We start from the raw sequence: 21,707 nt of genomic DNA, 5'->3' as shown, positions 1-21,707 counted from the left end.
TGAACAAAGGGAACCATGAGTCACTTAAGAGACATGAGGTTGAATTACTTCACAATTTAAAAGAATCACTTAATCGCAGCGGTGCAAGTATGCGGGTATGCTCGGGTAAGGAGTACCCTTAAGAATTTGGTAGCGGGTACTCAGTACCACCTGCCATGCACTTTGCTATTACCACAATTATAATGTGCCACGAAGCAACAAGACCATGGTGCTTGGCAGCATGACGGCTGCTCCCACTTTGTCAGGGTTACTGGGAGTGCGACAGTGGCTGTATTTTCCTATTATAATGGGGGCATTACTATATATTGTTATTAAATTGGGGGCATTACTATATATTTCTATTATACTGGAGGCATTACTATATATTTCTATTATACTGGAGGTATCACTATATACTTTTAGCCTTGCCTCCAGATTCCCCCCCAAAAAGGGACTGTGTCGTGTGGCAATGCCGCTAGTGTCATGCAGCCACTCCCATTAGCAGTGTGTGGCCACACCCCCTCACAACACAAGGCCACACCCATTTTTTGGCACTCAGTACTGTCATGATTGGATGCTATTCTGATGCCAGAACGTGCATAACTGCAAATAATATTGTATTGATCAATGTCTGCAAATGCCCTGTGTGTGGTTATGTATAAATCCTGTGTGAAAAGGTCATAGGAGACTTCAGTCTGATGTGCCACTGCTCCCTTGCTGATCTTACAGGGGGAGGTGTCATGATCCAGGCTATTTCAAGCAGGAATAAGCCTGTTAATAAGTAGTGTGATATCAATATAGATGATACCAGGATATCCAAGTGACGTATCAATGGATGTGATGCCAACGCATCTGGGTTACATCAAAATGGGCATGAATGAAATGTGTATTATTCCAATTGATGTATCAATGTACCAGTATGTGATAACTGTCTTTGCATGTTAAATGGTTGAAGCTTGATTGATCTGCTGGCATTTCATTGTAGCCACAGATCACAGAGACACACTGACTGCTTACAGTAGGTGTGAAATTTAGTTTAGTTTACTTACCCCAGAATCAGAACTGAGATCTTAAAGTAAACATAGGTCAGGCCTGAAATGTGTTTTCTCAACTGGCTTGTGTATCTCCCAACAGGTTGTTTCCTGACCCCAGGGGGTCACCAGAGAGAGACCAGAAAGACATGCTGGCCAGGGAGGGTGATTAAAAAACTTCCTTCAGCCAGCTATAACAGTGTATTAGTATGATTGATAAAGCTGATTGCCCAGCTTCAAAAGGAAGGGAAAGAGTAATTAGCCAGCCCCTGCGTATATGACCAAGAGACCCCATGTCACAGTTGAATTTACACAATTAACTCTGATCTGGAAAGGGTTAACAGTAACACTCCAGAGGGAGGGGGGTTGAAGGGGCAGCATGTTTTTTAAATAAGAGACCCACAGAGGGTAAGTTGTCCATTATCAAAGAAGTGGGTCAGGAGAACATTCTGGCTCTGTAATGTTCCGATATATCCGAAGCAGCTTCACTTCACCTCATCATTCTACTGTGCATGCGTGCTAGTATCGGTGGGTTTATCTTCCTATTTTTATTTTCTTGAAGTTGTCTTTCTGTTGTGACTTTGACTTTTTATCATATTCTTGTAACTTTCTTTTTTCTGTAACATAAGCTTTGAAGTGTTTTACTTGAATTAAATAATCTAATTTTAGATCTGGTTTCTGTTGTGTATCCAACCCAACTCTCTGAAAGAGGCGTTACCAAAATATTAATAATTCTAGGTGCAGGCAAAAGCCATAAGTTTGCCTTGGGTCATACCCTAAACGTTTGTACTTTGGCTGGTGGCAGTGATTTTGTGAAATTAACACACGCGCTCAGGTATCCAGTAAAGGTGTCACGTGGCAGGGATTCGCAGATGAGGAATCGCGTGCCTAGGATCGTGACAAGTACCACTAAGAAAATATTTCTACTTGCACTACTGCTTAATCAATGATGTTGGGCAGAGGGGCAAGTGAGGAAAACGAAGGAGGGCAGTGAGGGACATGTGAGTTAAATGATTGCACTGAGGGACATGTGAGTGAAATGATGGATTGCAGTGAGGGACATGTGAGGGAAATTATAGAGGGCATGTGAGGGACATGTGAGGTAAAAGATAGAGGGCAGGGAGGGATATGTGAGAGATAAGATAGAGGGCAGTGAGGACATGTGAGGGAAAAGATGGATGGCAGTCAGGGAAAAGATGGATGGCAGTCAGGGACATGTGAGGGAAAAGATAGAGGGCAGTGAGGGGCATGTGAGGGAAAAGATGGAGGGCAGTGAGGACCATGTGAGGGTAAAGATGGATGGCAGCTAAGGGCACGTGATGGAAAAAATGGAGGGTAGTGAGGGCCATGTGAGGGAAAAGATATAGGGCAGCGATGTACTAGTCAGCATAAACATCTACAACAGCTAAGTTGAGGAAGGGCATATGGAGGGTGTATACTGTACATGGAATTGTGGGGTATGCAGAAAGTGTATGGAGAGATCCATCTGATTCTAGAAGCATCTCTTGTAGTAGGTATAGGGGCCTAATTCAGTGTTGATTGCAAAAGGAAATCTTTCTCTAATGTGCTAAACCGTGTGCAGTGCAGGTGGGGCAGATACAGTGCATCTGAAAAGTATTCACAGCGCTTCACTATTTCCACATTTTGTTATGTTACAGACTTATTCCAAAATGGATTAAATTATTTTTTCCCTTCAATGGGGGTCATTCCGAGTTGTTCGCTCGGTATTTCTCTGACGTCCTAGTGGATGCTGGGAACTCCGTAAGGACCATGGGGAATAGCGGGCTCCGAAGGAGGCTGGGCACTCTAGAACGATCTTAGACTACCTGGTGTGCACTGGCTCCTCTCACCATGACCCTCCTCCAAGCCTCAGTTAGATTTCGTGCCCGGCCGAGGTTGGATGCACGCTAGGGGCTCTCCTGAGCTCTTAGAAAGTAATAGTCTTAGATTTTTTTATTTTCAGTGAGACCTGCTGGCAACAGGCTCACTGCAGCGAGGGACTAGGGGAGAAGAAGCGAACTCGCCTGCTTGCAGCCGGATTGGGCTTCTTAGGCTACTGGACACCATTAGCTCCAGAGGGATCGACCGCAGGCCCAGCCTTGATGTTCGGTCCCGGAGCCGCGCCGCCGTCCCCCTTACAGAGCCAGAAGCAAGAAGATGGTCCGGAAAATCGGCGGCATGAAGACTCTGTCTTCACCAAGGTAGCGCACAGCACTGCAGCTGTGCGCCATTGCTCCTCTCACACACTTCACACTCCGGTCACTGAGGGTGCAGGGCGCTGGGGGGGGGCGCCCTGAGGCAGCAATAAAAACACCTTGGCTGGCTAAAATACCTCAATATATAGCCCCAGGGGCTATATATGAGGTAAATACCCCTGCCAGAATTCCATAAAAAGCGGGAGAATAGGCCGCGAAAAAGGGGCGGAGCCTATCTCCTCAGCACACTGGCGCCATTTTTCCCTCACAGCTCGGCTGGAAGGAAGCTCCCTGGCTCTTCCCTGCAATCTACAGTACCAGTAAGAGGGAAAAGAGAGGGGGGGCATTAAATTTGGCAATATATATATATATATATTTTATTGAAAAGCAGCTATTAGGGACATAACTCAGTTAGTCCCTATATATATATAGCGCTCTGGTGTGTGCTGGCATACTCTTACTCTGTCCCCCCAAAGGGCTTTTTGTGGGTCCTGTCCTCTGTTTGAGCATTCCCTGTGTGTGTGGAGTGTGTCGGTACGGCTGTGTCGACATGTTTGAGGAGGATAATGATGTGGAGGGGGAGCAGATGCCTTTAGCAGGGATGTCACCCCCTGGGGGGCAGACACCTGAGTGGATGAGTTTATGGCAGGAAATGAGTGCACGTATAGACTCCTTACATAAAAAATTTGACGACATGCCGACTGTGGGACAGCCGAGTCTTCAGCTCGTGCCTGTCCAGGTGTCTCAAAAGTCATCAGGGGCTCTGAAACGCCCGCTATCTCAGATGGCACAAGTAGATGTCGACACGGATACTGACACCAGTGTCGACGACGATGAGTCAAATTTAATGCCCGTTAAGGCCATTCACTGCATGATTGAGGCAATGAAAGAGGTGTTAAATATTTCTGATTTACATCCAGGTACCACAAAAAAGGGTATTATGTTTGGGGAGAAAAAACTACCTGTAGTTTTTCCCCCGTCAGATGAATTAAATGAAGTGTGTGAAGAAGCGTGGGCTTCCCCTGATAAGAAATTGGTAATTCCTAAGAAGATACTAATGGCGTTCCCTTTCCCGCCAGAGGATAGGTTACGTTGGGAAACACCCCCTAGGGTGGATAAAGCGCTCACACGTTTGTCTAAAAAGGTGGCACTACCGTCCCAGGATACGGCCGCCCTTAAGGAACCTGCTGATAGAAAGCAGGAGGCGATCCTGAAGTCTGTATATACACACTCAGGCATTATACTTAGACCAGCTATTGCGTCAGCATGGATGTGCAGTGCTGCCGCTGCGTGGTCAGATAAACGGTCAGAAAATATTGACACATTAGACAGAGACACGATTCTGCTAACAATTGACCATATCAAAGACTCAGTCTTATACATGAGAGATGCACAGAGGGAAATCTGCCGGCTGGCATCTAAAGTAAGTGCATTATCCATCTCTGCTAGGAGATGCTTATGGACTCGCCAGTGGACTGGAGATGCAGATTCCAAAAGGCACATGGAAGTTTTGCCTTATAAAGGGGAGGAATTATTTGGGGATGGTCTCTCCGACCTAGTTTCCACAGCAACGTCTGGGAAGTCAGCATTTTTACCACATGTCCCCTCACAGCCTAAGAAGGCGCCATTTTATCAGGTTCAGTCCTTTCGGACCCAGAAAAACAAGCGGGGAAAAGGAGGGTCTTTTCTGTCTAGAGGCAGAGGTAGGGGAAAAAGGCTGCAGCAAACAGCAGGTTCCCAGGAACAAAAGTCCTCCCCCGCTTCCTCTTCCAAGTCCGCCGCATGACGGTGGGGCTCCACAGGCGGAGCAAGGTACGGTGGGGGCCCGCCTCATGAATTTCAGCGATCAGTGGGCTCGCTCACAGGTGGATCCCTGGATCCTTCAAATAGTATCTCAGGGATACAAGCTGGAATTCGAGGCGGCTCCACCCCACCGGTTCCTAAAATCTGCCTTGCCGATTGCTCCCTCAGACAGGAAGGCGGTGCTAGCAGCGATTCACAAGCTGTATTCCCAGCAGGTGATAATCAGGGTACCCCTACTTCAACAAGGCCGGGGTTACTATTCCACACTATTTGTGGTGCCGAAACCGGACGGTTCGGTGAGACCCATTTTAAATTTGAAATCCTTGAACACATACATAAAAAAATTCAAGTTCAAGATGGAATCGCTCAGGGCGGTTATTGCAAGCCTGGACGAGGGGGATTACATGGTATCCCTGGACATCAAGGATGCTTACCTGCATGTCCCCATTTACCATCCTCACCAGGAGTACCTCAGATTTGTGGTACAGGATTGCCATTACCAATTCCAGACGCTGCCGTTTGGACTCTCCACGGCACCGAGGGTATTTACCAAGGTTATGGCGGAAATGATGATACTCCTTCGAAAAAAGGGAGTTTTAATTATCCCATACTTGGACGATCTCCTAATAAAGGCACGATCCAAGGAACAGTTGTTAGTGGGAGTAGCACTATCTCAGGAAGTGCTGCGCCAGCACGGCTGGATTCTGAATATCCCAAAGTCACAGCTGGTCCCCACGACACGTCTAATGTTCCTGGGAATGATTCTGGACACAGTCCAGAAAAGAGTGTTTCTCCCGGAGGAGAAAGCCAGGGAGTTGTCTTCTCTAGTCAGAGACCTCCTAAAAACCAAAACAGGTATCGGTGCATCACTGCACGCGGGTCCTGGGAAAGATGGTAGCTTCTTACGAAGCAATTCCATTCTGCAGGTTCCATGACAGAATTTTTCAGTGGGACCTGTTGGACAAGTGGTCCGGTTCGCATCTTCAGATGCATCGCTTGATAACCCTGTCCCCAAGAACCAGGGTGTCTCTTCTGTGGTGGCTGCAGAGTGCTCATCTTCTGGAGGGCCGCAGATTCGGCATACAGGACTGGGTCCTGGTGACCACGGATGCCAGCCTACGAGGCTGGGGGGCAGTCACAAAGGGAAGAAACTTCCAAGGACTATGGTCAAGTCAGGAGACTGCCCTTCACATAAATATTCTGGAACTAAGGGCCATTTACAATGCCCTAAGTCAAGCAAAATCCCTGCTCCTACACCAGCCGGTGCTGATCCAGTCAGACAACATCACGGCAGTCGCCCATGTGAATCGACAGGGCGGCACAAGAAGCAGGATGGCAATGGCAGAAGCCACAAGAATTCTCCGATGGGCGGAGAATCATGTACTAGCACTGTCAGCAGTGTTCATCCCGGGAGTGGACAACTGGGAAGCAGACTTTCTCAGCAGGCACGACCTCCACCCGGGAGAGTGGGGACTTCATCCAGAAGTCTTCCAAATGATTGTAAATCAATGGGGTCGTCCACAGGTGGACATGATGGCGTCCCGCCTAAACAAAAAACTAGAGAGGTATTGCGCCAGGTCAAGAGACCCTCAGGCGATAGCTGTGGACGCTCTAGTGACACCGTGGGTGTACCGGTCAGTTTATGTGTTCCCTCCTCTACCTCTCATACCAAAGGTATTGAGAATAATAAGAAAGCGAGGAGTAAACACAATTCTCGTGGTTCCGGATTGGCCAAGAAGAGCGTGGTACCCGGAACTTCAAGAGATGATCTCAGAGGACCCGTGGTCTCTGCCGCTCAGACAAGACCTGCTACAGCAGGGGCCCTGTCTGTTCCAAGACTTACCGCGGCTGCGTTTGACGGCATGGCGGTTGAACGCCGGATCCTGAAGGAAAAGGGCATTCCGGAGGAAGTCATTCCTACGCTTATTAAAGCCAGGAAAGAGGTCACAGCAACTCATTATCACCGCATATGGCGGAAGTATGTTGCATGGTGTGAGGCCGAAAAGGCCCCAACGGAGGAATTTTAACTAGGTCGATTTCTGCATTTCCTGCAAGCAGGAGTAAATATGGGCCTAAAACTGGGCTCCATTAAGGTACAGATCTCGGCTCTGTCGATTTTCTTTCAAAAAGAACTAGCTTCAGTACCTGAAGTTCAGACATTTGTTAAAGGAGTGCTGCATATTCAGCCCCCGTTTGTGCCCCCTGTGGCACCTTGGGATCTCAACGTGGTGTTGAGTTTCTTAAAATCACATTGGTTTGAACCACTAAAAACCGTGGATCTGAAATATCTCACGTGGAAGGTGGTTATGTTATTGGCCTTGGCTTCTGCCAGGCGAGTATCAGAATTGGCGGCTTTGTCCTGTAAAAGCCCTTATCTGATTTTCCATATGGATAGGGCAGAATTGAGGACTCGTCCCCAGTTTCTCCCAAAGGTGGTGTCAGCGTTTCACCTGAACCAGCCTATTGTGGTGCCTGCGGCTACTAGGGACTTGGAGGACTCCAAGTTGCTAGACGTTGTCAGGGCACTGAAAATATATGTTTCCAGAACGGCTACAGTCAGAAAATCTGACTCGCTGTTTATCCTATATGCACCCAACAAGCTGGGTGCTCCTGCTTCTAAGCAGACTATTGCTCGTTGGATTTGTAATACAATTCAGCTTGCACATTCTGTGGCAGGCCTGCCACAGCCAAAATCTGTCAATGCCCATTCCACAAGGAAGGTGGGCTCATCTTGGGCGGCTGCCCGAGGGGTCTCGGCTTTACAACTTTGCCGAGCTGCTACTTGGTCAGGGGCAAACACATTTGCAAAATTCTATAAATTTGATACCCTGGCTGAGGAGGACCTGGAGTTCTCTCATTCGGTGTTGCAGAGTCATCCGCACTCTCCCGCCCGTTTGGGAGCTTTGGTATAATCCCCATGGTCCTTACGGAGTTCCCAGCATCCACTAGGACGTCAGAGAAAATAAGAATTTACTCACCGGTAATTCTATTTCTCGTAGTCCGTAGTGGATACTGGGCGCCCATCCCAAGTGCGGTTTATCTGCAATACTTGTACATAGTTACTGTTAACTAAATCGGGTTATTGTTGAGCCATCTGTTGAGAGGCTCTGTTGTTTCATACTGTTAACTGGGTTTCATATCACGAGTTGTACGGTGTGATTGGTGTGGCTGGTATGAGTCTTACCCGGGATTCAAAATCCTTCCTTATTGTGTACGCTCGTCCGGGCACAGTATCCTAACTGAGGCTTGGAGGAGGGTCATGGTGGGAGGAGCCAGTGCACACCAGGTAGTCTAAGATCTTTCTAGAGTGCCCAGCCTCCTTCGGAGCCCGCTATTCCCCATGGTCCTTACGGAGTTCCCAGCATCCACTACGGACTACGAGAAATAGAATTACCGGTGAGTAAATTCTTATTTTTTTTCTCGCAACGGAGCGATTAGTCGCTAATGCGCATGCGCAATGTCCGCAGTGCGACTGCGCCAAGTAAATTTGCTATGCAGTTAGGTATTTTACTCACGGCATTACGAGGTTTTTTCTTCGTTCTGGTGATCGTAATGTGATTGACAGGAAGTGGGTGTTTCTGGGCGGAAATAGGCCGTTGGGTGTGTGCGAAAAAACGCTACCGTTTCTGGGAAAAACCCGGGAGTGGCTGGAGAAACGGAGGAGTGTCTGGGCGAACGCTGGGTGTGTTTGTGACGTCAAACCAGGAACGACAAGCACTGAACTGATCGCAGATGCCGAGTAAGTGTGGAGCTACTCAGAAACTACTAAGAAGTGTCTATTCGCTATTTTGCTAATCTTTCGTTCGCAATTTTGATAAGCTAAGATTCACTCCCAGTAGGCGGCGGCTTAGCGTGTGCAAAGCTGCTAAAAGCAGCTTGCGAGCGAACAACTCGGAATGAGGGCCAAAATTCTACACACAATACCCCATAATGACGTGAAAAAGTTTTGTTGTGATTTTTGCAAATTTATTAAAAATAAAAAAACTAAGAATTCCACATGTATATAAGTATTTACAGCCTTTGCCATGAAGCTCAAAATTGAGCTCAGGTGCATCTTGTTTCCACTGATCATCCTTGAGATGATCCTACAAACTTATTTGGAGTCCATCTGTGGTAAATTCAGTTAATTGGACATGATTTGGAAAGGCACACATCTGTCTATATAAGGTCCCACACCTGACAGTGCATGTCTGAGCACAAACCAAGCATGAAGTCAAAGGAATTGTCTGTAGACCTCTAAGACAGGATTGTCTCGAAGCACAAATCTGGGGAAGGGTACAGAAAAAGATCTGCTGCTTTGAAGGTCCCAATGAGCATAGTGGCCTCCATCATCCGTAAATGGAAGAAGTTCGGAACCACCTAAACTCTTGCTAGAACTGGTCAGCCATCTAAACTGAGCAATCAGGGGAGAAGGGCCCTAGTCAGGGAGGTGACCAAGAACCCGATGGTCACTCTTTCAGAGCTACAGCATTCCTCTGTGAAAAGGGGAGAACCTTCCAGAAGGACAACCATCTCTGCAGCAATCCACCAATCAGGCCTGTATGGTAAAGTGGCCAGACGGAAGCTACTCCTTACTAAAAACCACATGGCAGCCCGCCTGGAGTTTGCTAAAATGCACCTGAAGGACTCTCAGACCATGAGAAACAAAATTCTCTGGTCTGATGAGACAAAGGTTGAACTCTTTGGAGTGAATGCCAGGCATCATGTTTGGAGGAAACCAGGCACCGCTCATCACCAGGGCAATACCATCCCTACAGTGAAGCATGGTAGTGGCAGCATCATGCTGTGGGGATATTTTTCAGCGGCAGGAACTGGGAGACTATTCAGGATAGAGGGAAAGATGAATGCAGCAATGTACAGAGACATCCTGTATGAAAACCTGCTTCAGAGCGCTCTTGACCTCAGACTGGGGCGACAGTTCATCTTTCAGCAGGACAACACTCTTAAGCACACAGTCAAGATATCAAAGGAGTGGCTTCAGGACAACTCTGTGAATGTCTTTGAGTGGCCAAGCCAGAGCCCAGACTTGAATCCAATTGAACATCTGTGGAGAGATCTGAAAATGGCTGTGCACCGACGCTTCCCATCCAACCTGATGGAGCTTAAGAGGCGCTGCAAAGAGGAATGGGCGAAACTGCCCACAGATAGGTGTGCCAAGCTTGTGGCATCATTTTCAAAAGACTTGAGTCTGTAATTGCTGCCAAAGGTGCATCAACAAAGTATTGAACAAATGCTCTGAATACTTATGTACATGTGATTTCTTAGTTTTTTATTTTTAATAACTTTGCAAAAATCTAAAAAAAACTTTTTTCACGTCATTATGGCGTATTGTGTTTAGAATTTTGAGGCAATAAAATTAATTTATTCCATTTTGGAATAAGGTTGTAACATAACAAAATGTGGAAAGAGAGAAGCGCTGTGAATACTTTCTGGATGCACTGTATAACATGTGCAGAGAGAGTTAGATTTGGGTGGGGAGTGTTCAAACTGAAATCTAAATTGCAGTGCACATGGTTTTGCCCATTAGAGAAAGATTTTGCTTTTTCGATCAACCAATAGGGCAGGTCAAGGGCACACTGATAATGATTACAGCTGTTCTAACAAGCAGATGGATAGGTGCTCGATGTGAGTATAGATGTGTACAGCTCTGTATTTCTAGATTTAAGCTGTGTGCGCACATTGTGAGTGTGCAGCTTGCATGCAACACTGAATCAATTGTCACATTTTACAAAGCATAATGGTGATGCATTGTAAATGGCAGGATGATTTTTTGCCACTTAACACTGAAACAAAGCAACCAATTACAATGCCAAAATAATTCTGCAAATCTACGGACCAAGAGCTTTAAATTGGTGTATGATGTGCCCTGCTCAGACAACGGCATCATAGAAATAAGTCACTCATGAAAGTCATCCTTCTGCTATTAATACAGTATATACAGTAGATGTAAAATGCAATACAATTTTTTTTCCTTGCACCTTAACTATTTCCATATATAAAATGTGTACTCTCTTATTACAGGATGGGTTCTTTCTATGCTCCAGGATTGATAGGAATAAATGTCCTTAGGTTGCTCACATCAATGTACTTCCAATGCTGGGCAGTTATGAGCAGTAATGTTCCTCACGAACGTGTCTTCAAAGCATCGAAATCAAATAATTTCTATATGGGACTACTTCTTCTTATTCTTTTCTTGAGTCTGTTGCCAGTGGCATACACAATTATGACTCTCCCACCATCATTTGACTGTGGACCATTCAGGTATGACCTTCAATATACTTGAAATAATAGACGGTTTGAACTATAAATTTGATGTGTTCAATACAATCCTTCCATTTTATATTAATGACTAGCTTTCCATGCCAAGCCCAGTCTCATGTTTTGCAATTAGATGAACAGGTGTATCTCCGAAGAGTAAGTGAAAATAATTTATTTTAGTTGTGGTATCTGAAAACTAAAGCTATCCATCCACACTTGTGTAGATCCAATGACTTGACCTAGAGCTGTGTCCTAATTCACCTAGTGTTTCTTTGTGCTATATGGCACGAGACCCATGACATAAATACTATGCTATGTAAGTTTGGGCTATCACACTTTGGCATCTTTTCACATCTCAGCCACACGCAAACAGGATTGTAGAGTACTGAAGGCTTAGAATTTGTACTTTGTCACAAACATACCAGTGTAAATTAGCACAATGTTACATGGTGGGAAGCATTGCGTGGATCAGTCATATCGGCCCCCAGGCATTTGATAATAGGCTGTGTTCAGTAATGGTTATTTCACATAATTGCTATCTAGTACAGATGTGTCTGTGAGGATAGGAATCTATTTCAGAATCCTGAAACCTGAAACAATCTATGTTGATAAGGATGAGCAAATTGATATAATGAATGGAATCGCGAGCATGCATCTGCATCATAATACAATAACAGTGTATCTTGATGCGCTTAAAGATTATCTTTATGAGGATATACAGTAAGTATTGAAAAAAGTAGAGATGTGCACTTGAAATTTTTCGGGTTTTGTGTTTTGGTTTTGGGTTCGGTTCCGCGGCCGTGTTTTGGGTTCGACCGCGTTTTGGCAAAACCTCACCGAATTTTTTTTGTCGGATTCGGGTGTGTTTTGGATTCGGGTGTTTTTTTCAAAAAACACTAAAAAACAGCTTAAATCATAGAATTTGGGGGTCATTTTGATCCCAAAGTATTATTAACCTCAAAAACCATAATTTCCACTCATTTTCAGTCTATTCTGAATACCTCACACCTCACAATATTATTTTTAGTCCTAAAATTTGCACCGCGGTCGCTGGATGACTAAGCTAAGCGACCCTAGTGGCCAACACAAACACCTGGCCCATCTAGGAGTGGCACTGCAGTGTCACGCAGGATGGCCCTTCCAAAAAACACTCCCCAAACAGCACATGACGCAAAGAAGAAAAAAAGAGGCGCAATGAGGTAGCTGTGTGAGTTTGATAAGCGACCCTAGTGGCCGACACAAACACCTGGCCCATCTAGGAGTGGCACTGCAGTGTCACGCAGGATGGCCCTTCCAAAAAACACTCCCCAAACAGCACATGACGCAAAGAAGAAAAAAAGAGGCGCAATGAGGTAGCTGTGTGTGTAAGATAAGCGACCCTTGTGGCCGACACAAACACCTGGCCCATCTAGGAGTGGCACTGCAGTGTCACGCAGGATGGCCCTTCCAAAAAACACTCCCCAAACAGCACATGACGCAAATAAAAATGAAAGAAAAAAGAGGTGAAAGATGGAATTGTCCTTGGGCCCTCCCACCCACCCTTATGTTGTATAAACAGGACATGCACACTTTAACCAACCCATCATTTCAGTGACAGGGTCTGCCACACGACTGTGACTGAAATGACGGGTTGGTTTGGACCCCCACCGAAAAAGAAGCAATTAATCTCTCCTTGCACAAACTGGCTCTACAGAGGCAAGATGTACACCTCATCATCATCCTCCGATATATCACCGTGTACATCCCGCTCCTCACAGATTATCAATTCGTCCCCACTAGAATCCACCATCTCAGCTCCCTGTGTACTTTGTGGAGGCAATTGCTGCTGGTCAATGTCTCCACGGAGGAATTGATTATAATTAATTTTAATGAACATCATCTTCTCCACATTTTCTGGAAGTAACCTCGTACGCCGATTGCTGACAAGGTGAGCGGCGGCACTAAACACTCTTTCGGAGTACACACTTGTGGGAGGGCAACTTAGGTAGAATAAAGCCAGTTTGTGCAAGGGCCTCCAAATTGCCTCTTTTTCCTGCCAGTATAAGTACGGACTGTCTGACGTGCCTACTTGGATGCGGTCACTCATATAATCCTCCACCATTCTTTCAATGGTGACAGAATCATATGCAGTGACAGTAGACGACATGTCCGTAATCGTTGTCAGGTCCTTCAGTCCGGACCAGATGTCAGCATCAGCAGTCGCTCCAGACTGCCCTGCATCACCGCCAGCGGGTGGGCTCGGAATTCTGAGCCTTTTCCTCGCACCCCCAGTTGCGGGAGAATGTGAAGGAGGAGATGTTGACAGGTCGCGTTCCGCTTGACTTGACAATTTTGTCACCAGCAGGTCTTTGAACCCCAGCAGACTTGTGTCTGCCGGAAAGAGAGATCCAAGGTAGGTTTTAAATCTAGGATCGAGCACGGTGGCCAAAATGTAGTGCTCTGATTTCAACAGATTGACCACCCGTGAATCCTTGTTAAGCGAATTAAGGGCTCCATCCACAAGTCCCACATGCCTAGCGGAATCGCTCCCTTTTAGCTCCTCCTTCAATGCCTCCAGCTTCTTCTGCAAAAGCCTGATGAGGGGAATGACCTGACTCAGGCTGGCAGTGTCTGAACTGACTTCACGTGTGGCAAGTTCAAAAGGTTGCAGAACCTTGCACAACGTTGAAATTATTCTCCACTGCGCTTGAGACAGGTACATTCCACCTCCTATATCGTGCTCAATTGTATAGGCTTGAATGGCCTTTTGCTGCTCCTCCAACCTCTGAAGCATATATAGGGTTGAATTCCACCTCGTTACCACTTCTTGCTTCAGATGATGGCAGGGCAGGTTCAGGCGTTTTTGGTGGTGCTCCAGTCTTCTGTACGTGGTGCCTGTACGTCGAAAGTGTCCCGCAATTCTTCTGGCCACCGACAGCATCTCTTGCACGCCCCTGTCGTTTTTTAAAAAATTCTGCACCACCAAATTCAAGGTATGTGCAAAACATGGGACGTGCTGGAATTTGCCCATATTTAATGCACACACAATATTGCTGGCGTTGTCCGATGCCACAAATCCACAGGAGAGTCCAATTGGGTTAAGCCATTATGCGATGATCTTCCTCAGTTGCCGTAAGAGGTTTTCAGCTGTGTGCGTATTCTGGAAACCGGTGATACAAAGCGTAGCCTGCCTAGGAAAGAGTTGACGTTTGCGAGATGCTGCTACTGGTGCCGCCGCTGCTGTTCTTGCGGCGGGAGTCCATACATCTACCCAGTGGGCTGTCACAGTCATATAGTCCTGACCCTGCCCTGCTCCACTTGTCCACATGTCCGTGGTTAAGTGGACATTGGGTACAACTGCATTTTTTAGGACACTGGTGAGTCTTTTTCTGACGTCCGTGTACATTCTCGGTATCGCCTGCCTAGAGAAATGGAACCTAGATGGTATTTGGTAACGGGGGCACACTACCTCAAGAAATTGTCTAGTTCCCTGTGAACTAACGGCGGATACCGGACGCACGTCTAACACCAACATAGTTGTCAAGGCCTCAGTTATCCGCTTTTCAACAGGATGACTGCTGTGATATTTCATCTTCCTCGCAAAGGACTGTTGGACAGTCAATTGCTTGGTGGAAGTAGTAAAAGTGGGCTTACGACTTCCCCTCTGGGATGACCATCGACTCCCAGCAGCAACAACAGCAGCGCCAGCAGCAGTAGGCGTTACACGCAAGGATGCATCGGAGGAATCCCAGGCAGGAGAGGACTCGTCAGAATTGCCAGTGACATGGCCTGCAGGACTATTGGCATTCCTGGGGAAGGAGGAAATTGACACTGAGGGAGTTGGTGGGGTGGTTTGCGTGAGCTTGGTTACAAGAGGAAGGGATTTACTGGTCAGTGGACTGCTTCCGCTGTCGCCCAAAGTTTTTGAACTTGTCACTGACTTATTATGAATGCGCTGCAGGTGACGTATAAGGGAGGATGTTCCGAGGTGGTTAACGTCCTTACCCCTACTTATTACAGCTTGACAAAGGCAACACACGGCTTGACAAATGTTGTCCGCATTTCTGGTGAAATACTTCCACACCGAAGAGCTGATTTTTTTGGTATTTTCACCAGGCATGTCAACGGCCCTATTCCTCCCACGGACAACAGGTGTCTCCCCGGGTGCCTGACTTAAACAAACCACCTCACCATCAGAATCCTCCTTGTCAATTTCCTCCCCAGCGCCAGCAACACCCATATCCTCCTCATCTGGTGTACTTCAACACTGATATCTTCAATCTGACTATCAGGAACTGGACTGCGGGTGCTCCTTCCAGCACTTGCAGGGGGCGTGCAAATGGTGGAAAGCGCATGCTCTTCACGTCCAGTGTTGGGAAGGTCAGGCATCGCAACCGACACAATTGGACTCTCCTTGTGGATTTGGGATTTGGAAGAACGCACAGTTCTTTGCGGTGCTTTTGCCAGCTTGAGTCTTTTCATTTTTCTAGCGAGAGGCTGAGTGCTTCCATCCTCATGTGAAGCTGAACCACTAGCCATGAACATAGGCCAGGGCCTCAGCCGTTCCTTGCCACTCCGTGTGGTAAATGGCATATTGGCAAGTTTACGCTTCTCCTCCGACAATTTTATTTTAGATTTTGGAGTCCTTTTTTTACTGATATTTGGTGTTTTGGATTTTACATGCTCTGTACTATGACATTGGGCATCGGCCTTGGCAGACGACGTTGCTGGCATTTCATCGTCTCGGCCATGACTAGTGGCAGCAGCTTCAGCACGAGGTGGAAGTGGATCTTGATCTTTCCCTAATTTTGGAACCTCAACATTTTTGTTCTCCATATTTTAATAGGCACAACTAAAAGGCACCTCAGGTAAACAATGGAGATGGATGGATACTAGTATACTTATGGATGGACCAGCGACTGCCGACACAGAGGTAGCTACAGCCGTGGACTACCATACTGTGTCTGCTGCTAATATAGACTGGATGATAATGAGATGAAATTAATATATATATATATATATATATATATAATATCACTAGTACTGCAGCCGGACAGGTATATATATTTATTATGTAATGACTGATGACGGACCTGCTGGACACTGTCAGCTCAGCAGCACCGCAGACTGCTACAGTAAGCTACTATAGTAGTATGTATCAAGAAGAAAGAGAAAAAAAAAACCACGGGTAGGTGGTATACAATTATGGATGGACCAGCGACTGCCGACACAGAGGTAGCTACAGCCGTTGACTACCGTACTGTGTCTGCTGCTAATATAGACTGGATGATAATGAGATGAAATTAATATATATATATATATAATATCACTAGTACTGCAGCCGGACAGGTATATATATTTATTATGTAATGACTGATGACGGACCTGCGGGACACTGTCAGCTCAGCAGCACCGCAGACTGCTACAGTAAGCTACCATAGTAGTATGTATCAAGAAGAAAGAGAAGAAAAAAAACACGGGTAGGTGGTATACAATTATGGATGGACCAGCGACTGCCGACACAGAGGTAGCTACAGCCGTGGACTACCGTACTGTGTCTGCTGCTAATATAGACTGGATGATAATGAGATGAAATTAATATATATATATATATAATATCACTAGTACTGCAGCCGGACAGGTATATATATTTATTATGTAATGACTGATGACGGACCTGCTGGACACTGTCAGCTCAGCAGCACCGCAGACTGCTACAGTAAGCTACTATAGTAGTATGTATCAAGAAGAAAGAGAAAAAAAAAACACGGGTAGGTGGTATACAATTATGGATGGACCAGCGACTGCCGACACAGAGGTAGCTACAGCCGTGGACTACCGTACTGTGTCTGCTGCTAATATAGACTGGATGATAATGAGATGAAATTAATATATATATATATATATATAATATCACTAGTACTGCAGCCGGACAGGTATATATATTTATTATGTAATGACTGATGACGGACCTGCTGGACACTGTCAGCTCAGCAGCACCGCAGACTGCTACAGTAAGCTACTATAGTAGTATGTATCAAGAAGAAAGAGAAAAAAAAAACCACGGGTAGGTGGTATACAATTATGGATGGACCAGCGACTGCCGACACAGAGGTAGCTACAGCCGTGGACTACCGTACTGTGTCTGCTGCTAATATAGACTGGATGATAATGAGATGAAATTAATATATATATATATATATAATATCACTAGTACTGCAGCCGGACAGGTATATATATTTATTATGTAATGACTGATGACGGACCTGCTGGACACTGTCAGCTCAGCAGCACCGCAGACTGCTACAGTAAGCTACTATAGTAGTATGTATCAAGAAGAAAGAGAAAAAAAAAACCACGGGTAGGTGGTATACAATTATGGATGGACCAGCGACTGCCGACACAGAGGTAGCTACAGCCGTGGACTACCGTACTGTGTCTGCTGCTAATATAGACTGGATGATAATGAGATGAAATTAATATATATATATATATATATATATATATATATAATATCACTAGTACTGCAGCCGGACAGGTATATATATTTATTATGTAATGACTGATGACGGACCTGCTGGACACTGTCAGCTCAGCAGCACCGCAGACTGCTACAGTAAGCTACTATAGTAGTATGTATCAAGAAGAAAGAAAAAAAAAAAACACGGGTAGGTGGTATACATATACAATTATATATATATTATATACAATTTTATATATATATATATATATATATATATATATATATATATTAAACTGGTGGTGATTAATTAAACTGGTGGTCAGGTCACTGGTCACACTATCAGCAACTTGCAAGTAGTACTCCTAAGCAGACAATCACAATATATACTGGTGGTCAGTGTGGTCACAATGGCAGTGTGGCACTCTGGCAGCAAAAGTGTGCACTGTACGTTAAAATATGTACTCCTGCTCTCAGACTCTAACTGCTCCCCACTGTCTCCCCCACAAGTCAGATATACAGTCACACTATCACTTCAGCAAGTAGTAGTACTCCTCCTAATGCTCCCCAAAACTACTAAAGTAAATAATACTGTGTCTCTCTCTACTCTAGTAGTCTCACTCTCTATAAACGGAGAGGACGCCAGCCACGTCCTCTCCCTATCAATCTCAATGCACGTGTGAAAATGGCGGCGACGCGCGGCTCCTTATATAGAATCCGAGTCTCGCGATAGAATCCGAGCCTCGCGAGAATCCGACAGCGGGATGATGACGTTCGGGCGCGCTCGGGTTAACCGAGCAAGGCGGGAAGATCCGAGTCGCTCGGACCCGTGTAAAAAAAACTGAAGTTCGGGCGGGTTCGGTTTCCGAGGAACCGAACCCGCTCATCTCTAGAAAAAAGTCTGCAACTCCAATTAAAAATGTAAATGCACTTTTCTCACAACACAAATCTTACACCTGCCATTTGGACACACATGCATCAAATTGAGAATGAGCCTTATAATATGTTTAATTTATATAAAAATATTTTTTTGTGGTTCTAGTGGGAAGAAGAGAATGTTTGATGTTATCCAGGAAACAATGGAAAGTGACTTCCCACCTTTTGTTGCCAAAATTCTCAGTTCAATAGCAAATCCTGGACTGATTATACCAGCTATTCTTCTCATGGTGTAAGTTACTGTTTTATTTATAAGCAGAATTAACAAAAGTATTTTTTTGTTTCCATGATATTATCTATATATCAAGTCAAGTGTTTGCCTTTATTTACAAAGCACACCCTTATCCACACCACAGAACACCTCGAAGGATGTGCCTACTGTAGATGGTCAGACCTTTAAGGTGTAAAAAAGTGTGCCTTGAGGCACAGAGGTGGGGAATCTGTATGGGTGCACTGTGTAAGTGTGTAAATGTCACAATTTTACAGTTTGTGAACCAATGAAACTGGTCCCTTTCACAATACATTCCTTAAAATCTGATAACTTTATGCACTAATCACAATAGTGTTAGGTGCGGCGGCTCTCGCCAGCGCCAGACCGTTGCTAAGCAGCGGTCCCGGCGCGTCACGACCGCTTCGCCTCCTCCTGCCCCTAAACGGCGCCTGGCAATGCCGGGACGCCGTGCGCGCTGAGCCGCCGGGTCCATAGCAACGGGGACGCCACAGGTGGACCGTGTTCCCCGTTGCTATCTAAGTAATCAATCACCTGTCAGCATGTGGTCGTGCAGCAGGGCAGCTGCACGACATCATCAATTTAGGTACTCTTTAGCTATTGGTACAGACACCTCTTATATTCTCCCTCAGTGCCTTACACAGACGCCGGTGATAGCTTCCTGTGAGCTGTTCCTGCGCTGGAAAATTCCTAGTTCAGCGTGCTGTTATCTGGTCTACTCTGTTCCCAGTGGCCCTGAGTCCTGGTGTTCGGAAGCCGGTCATGGGAGTCTTTCCAGCCCTCCAGACGATTGAAACCTGTGCCTGTCATCTCGGGGTTCTCGTTCACTTGTGGTTACTCTCCCGGTGTTGTGAGTAGCGGCTTCTGCCGCGTCTTGCGGCCTAGGCCGCAGTATTCTTTGGTTAAACTTGTTGCTGGTGTTTTTGCGGAGGTTTCCGCCCAAGCTGTCCTCCCCGGTACACAACGGTGCCGTGTAGGGTGTGGACAGTAGTACCTTTGTTGTCCTTTTCCTTTGGCGGCGTGCCGCACTTACATTTAGGTTTTAGTTTTGTAGTAGCCCCTAGCTCTGAGTTTTGTTTAGTTAGAGGTCCCCTTGTTATCATCCCGTCTCAGTTTACACCTTGTCTCATATTAAGACCGGGGGGCATCGGAATTGGGCAGAATTAATCCGCCCTTCAAACACGGCTGCCATGGGCCCAAGAACACATAGTCTAGCAGGCGTAGACTGACCACGCGGTTTAAACAACGGAAGTAGGGTCCTAGGGGTTACTGCTATTCTTTGTCCTTATTACAACGTCACGTTCCTGTGCTCAGGACTTACCCACTCACTAGCTCACATTCTAAGCACAGAGAACGTAACAAATAGATTTTACTGGTGGTGACCTACAGTATATTTTTCCAATTCTAATGCAAGTTATGGAGACAGTACATTAAGTTCTGCACAATAATTAATATCTTCTACTCTTTTGATATACTAAACAGTGACTGCATTATAAAAAAAAATATTACTTTGCTGTAATAAACATGCTATTAGTTTTCAATTTCACTTCAATTGTTCTTTAAAGTACAGTATGCTATTCTGTAAAGATTGTCTTCAACTAGAGGTTACATTGCTAAAATTAAAATGAAGAGTTATTTGGGACATTTGCCAAATAATATTAAAACATGATTAATGGTTAACTTGTTACACAACTGATTTATAAGAACAGAAGTGAGGAACTCAGCTTATATGGCATGGTAATCTTTTGTACACCTACTTGCAGGTTAAAAAGGTAACTGACCCCAAAAATGATGTCCTCTAATGAAAGTCAATATACAACAACAAAATTAAATAAATCAGTGTGATTAAAATAAGACTTTTGTCTCTTCAAATTATCCAAGCCCTCAATCTTACTCCTTTGTTGTCATTCTCAGAACTTTCCTTTGTTCCTCGCATTCCAAATCGCGTTCCATACATCTATGAAACAGTTCCAGAATGCTCACAAAGACACAAACTAACGCACTCATATGGCATTTTACGGGTCTTCCCTGTCATGATCCTGACTGTATTTCTCATATTCTGAGACTTACCTCAGCATATCCTGTAACTTGCATCTGTTCAGCTCAGCAGGAAGACTGCAAATCTGTTTGCTTACTTTGATTAGCCACCTGAGTAGGAATTCCTCTAAGTAATCAGTAATCAGCTGTGTGCAGCAGTTTGATTCTTCACTGTGTTCAGCAATCCTGAGTTTAAGCCTAAAAGTCAGCATCCTCTGTTTATTTTTAGAAGTTCAGCCTTCAGTGTTTTTTTCGCCTGCTAGGCCTCACTCCACATCAGAGCCTAACCTGGGGTACTGACATGATAGGGTCTGATCACCTGACCTGGAGCTATCCAATCCTATGCCAGCCTGAGACTCTCTGAATCACCTGACCCCATTCACCAATCACCAAGCACCAGGAAGTATAAGTAAAGAGATTTGTGTTACAGAAGCGGCCAGTTCTTTGTGTCACACAGCTCAGTGTGAGCTTAGTAGCTGAGCTCCTTAAGAGGTAACACTATTACTTTAGTTCCTGTAAAACTCTGCTCTTTTGCTACCCAGTCTGGATTACAGTTGTGTTACCAGTTATGTCCAGTATTCTTCAGTCTGGTCTTAAAGACACAGCCGCAGTATTATTCAGTCTGGTCTTAAAGACGCAGCCACAGTATTCTTCAGCCTCATCTTAAAGTCACAGCCACAGTCTTCAGTTCTTCTTCAGCCTTGTCTTAGAGTCACAGCCACAGTAATTGTTCTACATACAGTTGCATTCCAGTTATACCGGTACCCAGCCCAGTTCACAGTGCAGTACTCAGTCTCACC

At 45.5% G+C, this 21,707-nt stretch overlaps 1 protein-coding gene across 1 annotated transcript in view; it reads left to right on the top strand.

Annotated features, from left to right (window-relative positions):
* LOC134927638 (transmembrane channel-like protein 2) overlaps window positions 1-21,707 on the top strand; it is a 374,176-nt gene that overhangs the window by 316,740 nt on the left and 35,729 nt on the right. The window contains exons 16-17 of the mRNA XM_063922391.1: window positions 11,030-11,269; window positions 18,748-18,873. Coding sequence (XP_063778461.1) covers window positions 11,030-11,269; window positions 18,748-18,873 — 366 coding nt within the window. The remainder of the gene's footprint in view (window positions 1-11,029; window positions 11,270-18,747; window positions 18,874-21,707) is intronic.

The sequence above is a fragment of the Pseudophryne corroboree genome, chromosome 5 (assembly GCF_028390025.1).
Source record: "Pseudophryne corroboree isolate aPseCor3 chromosome 5, aPseCor3.hap2, whole genome shotgun sequence".
In the NCBI taxonomy this organism is placed as follows: domain Eukaryota; kingdom Metazoa; phylum Chordata; class Amphibia; order Anura; family Myobatrachidae; genus Pseudophryne; species Pseudophryne corroboree.
This window is presented reverse-complemented; position numbering and strand designations above follow the sequence as displayed.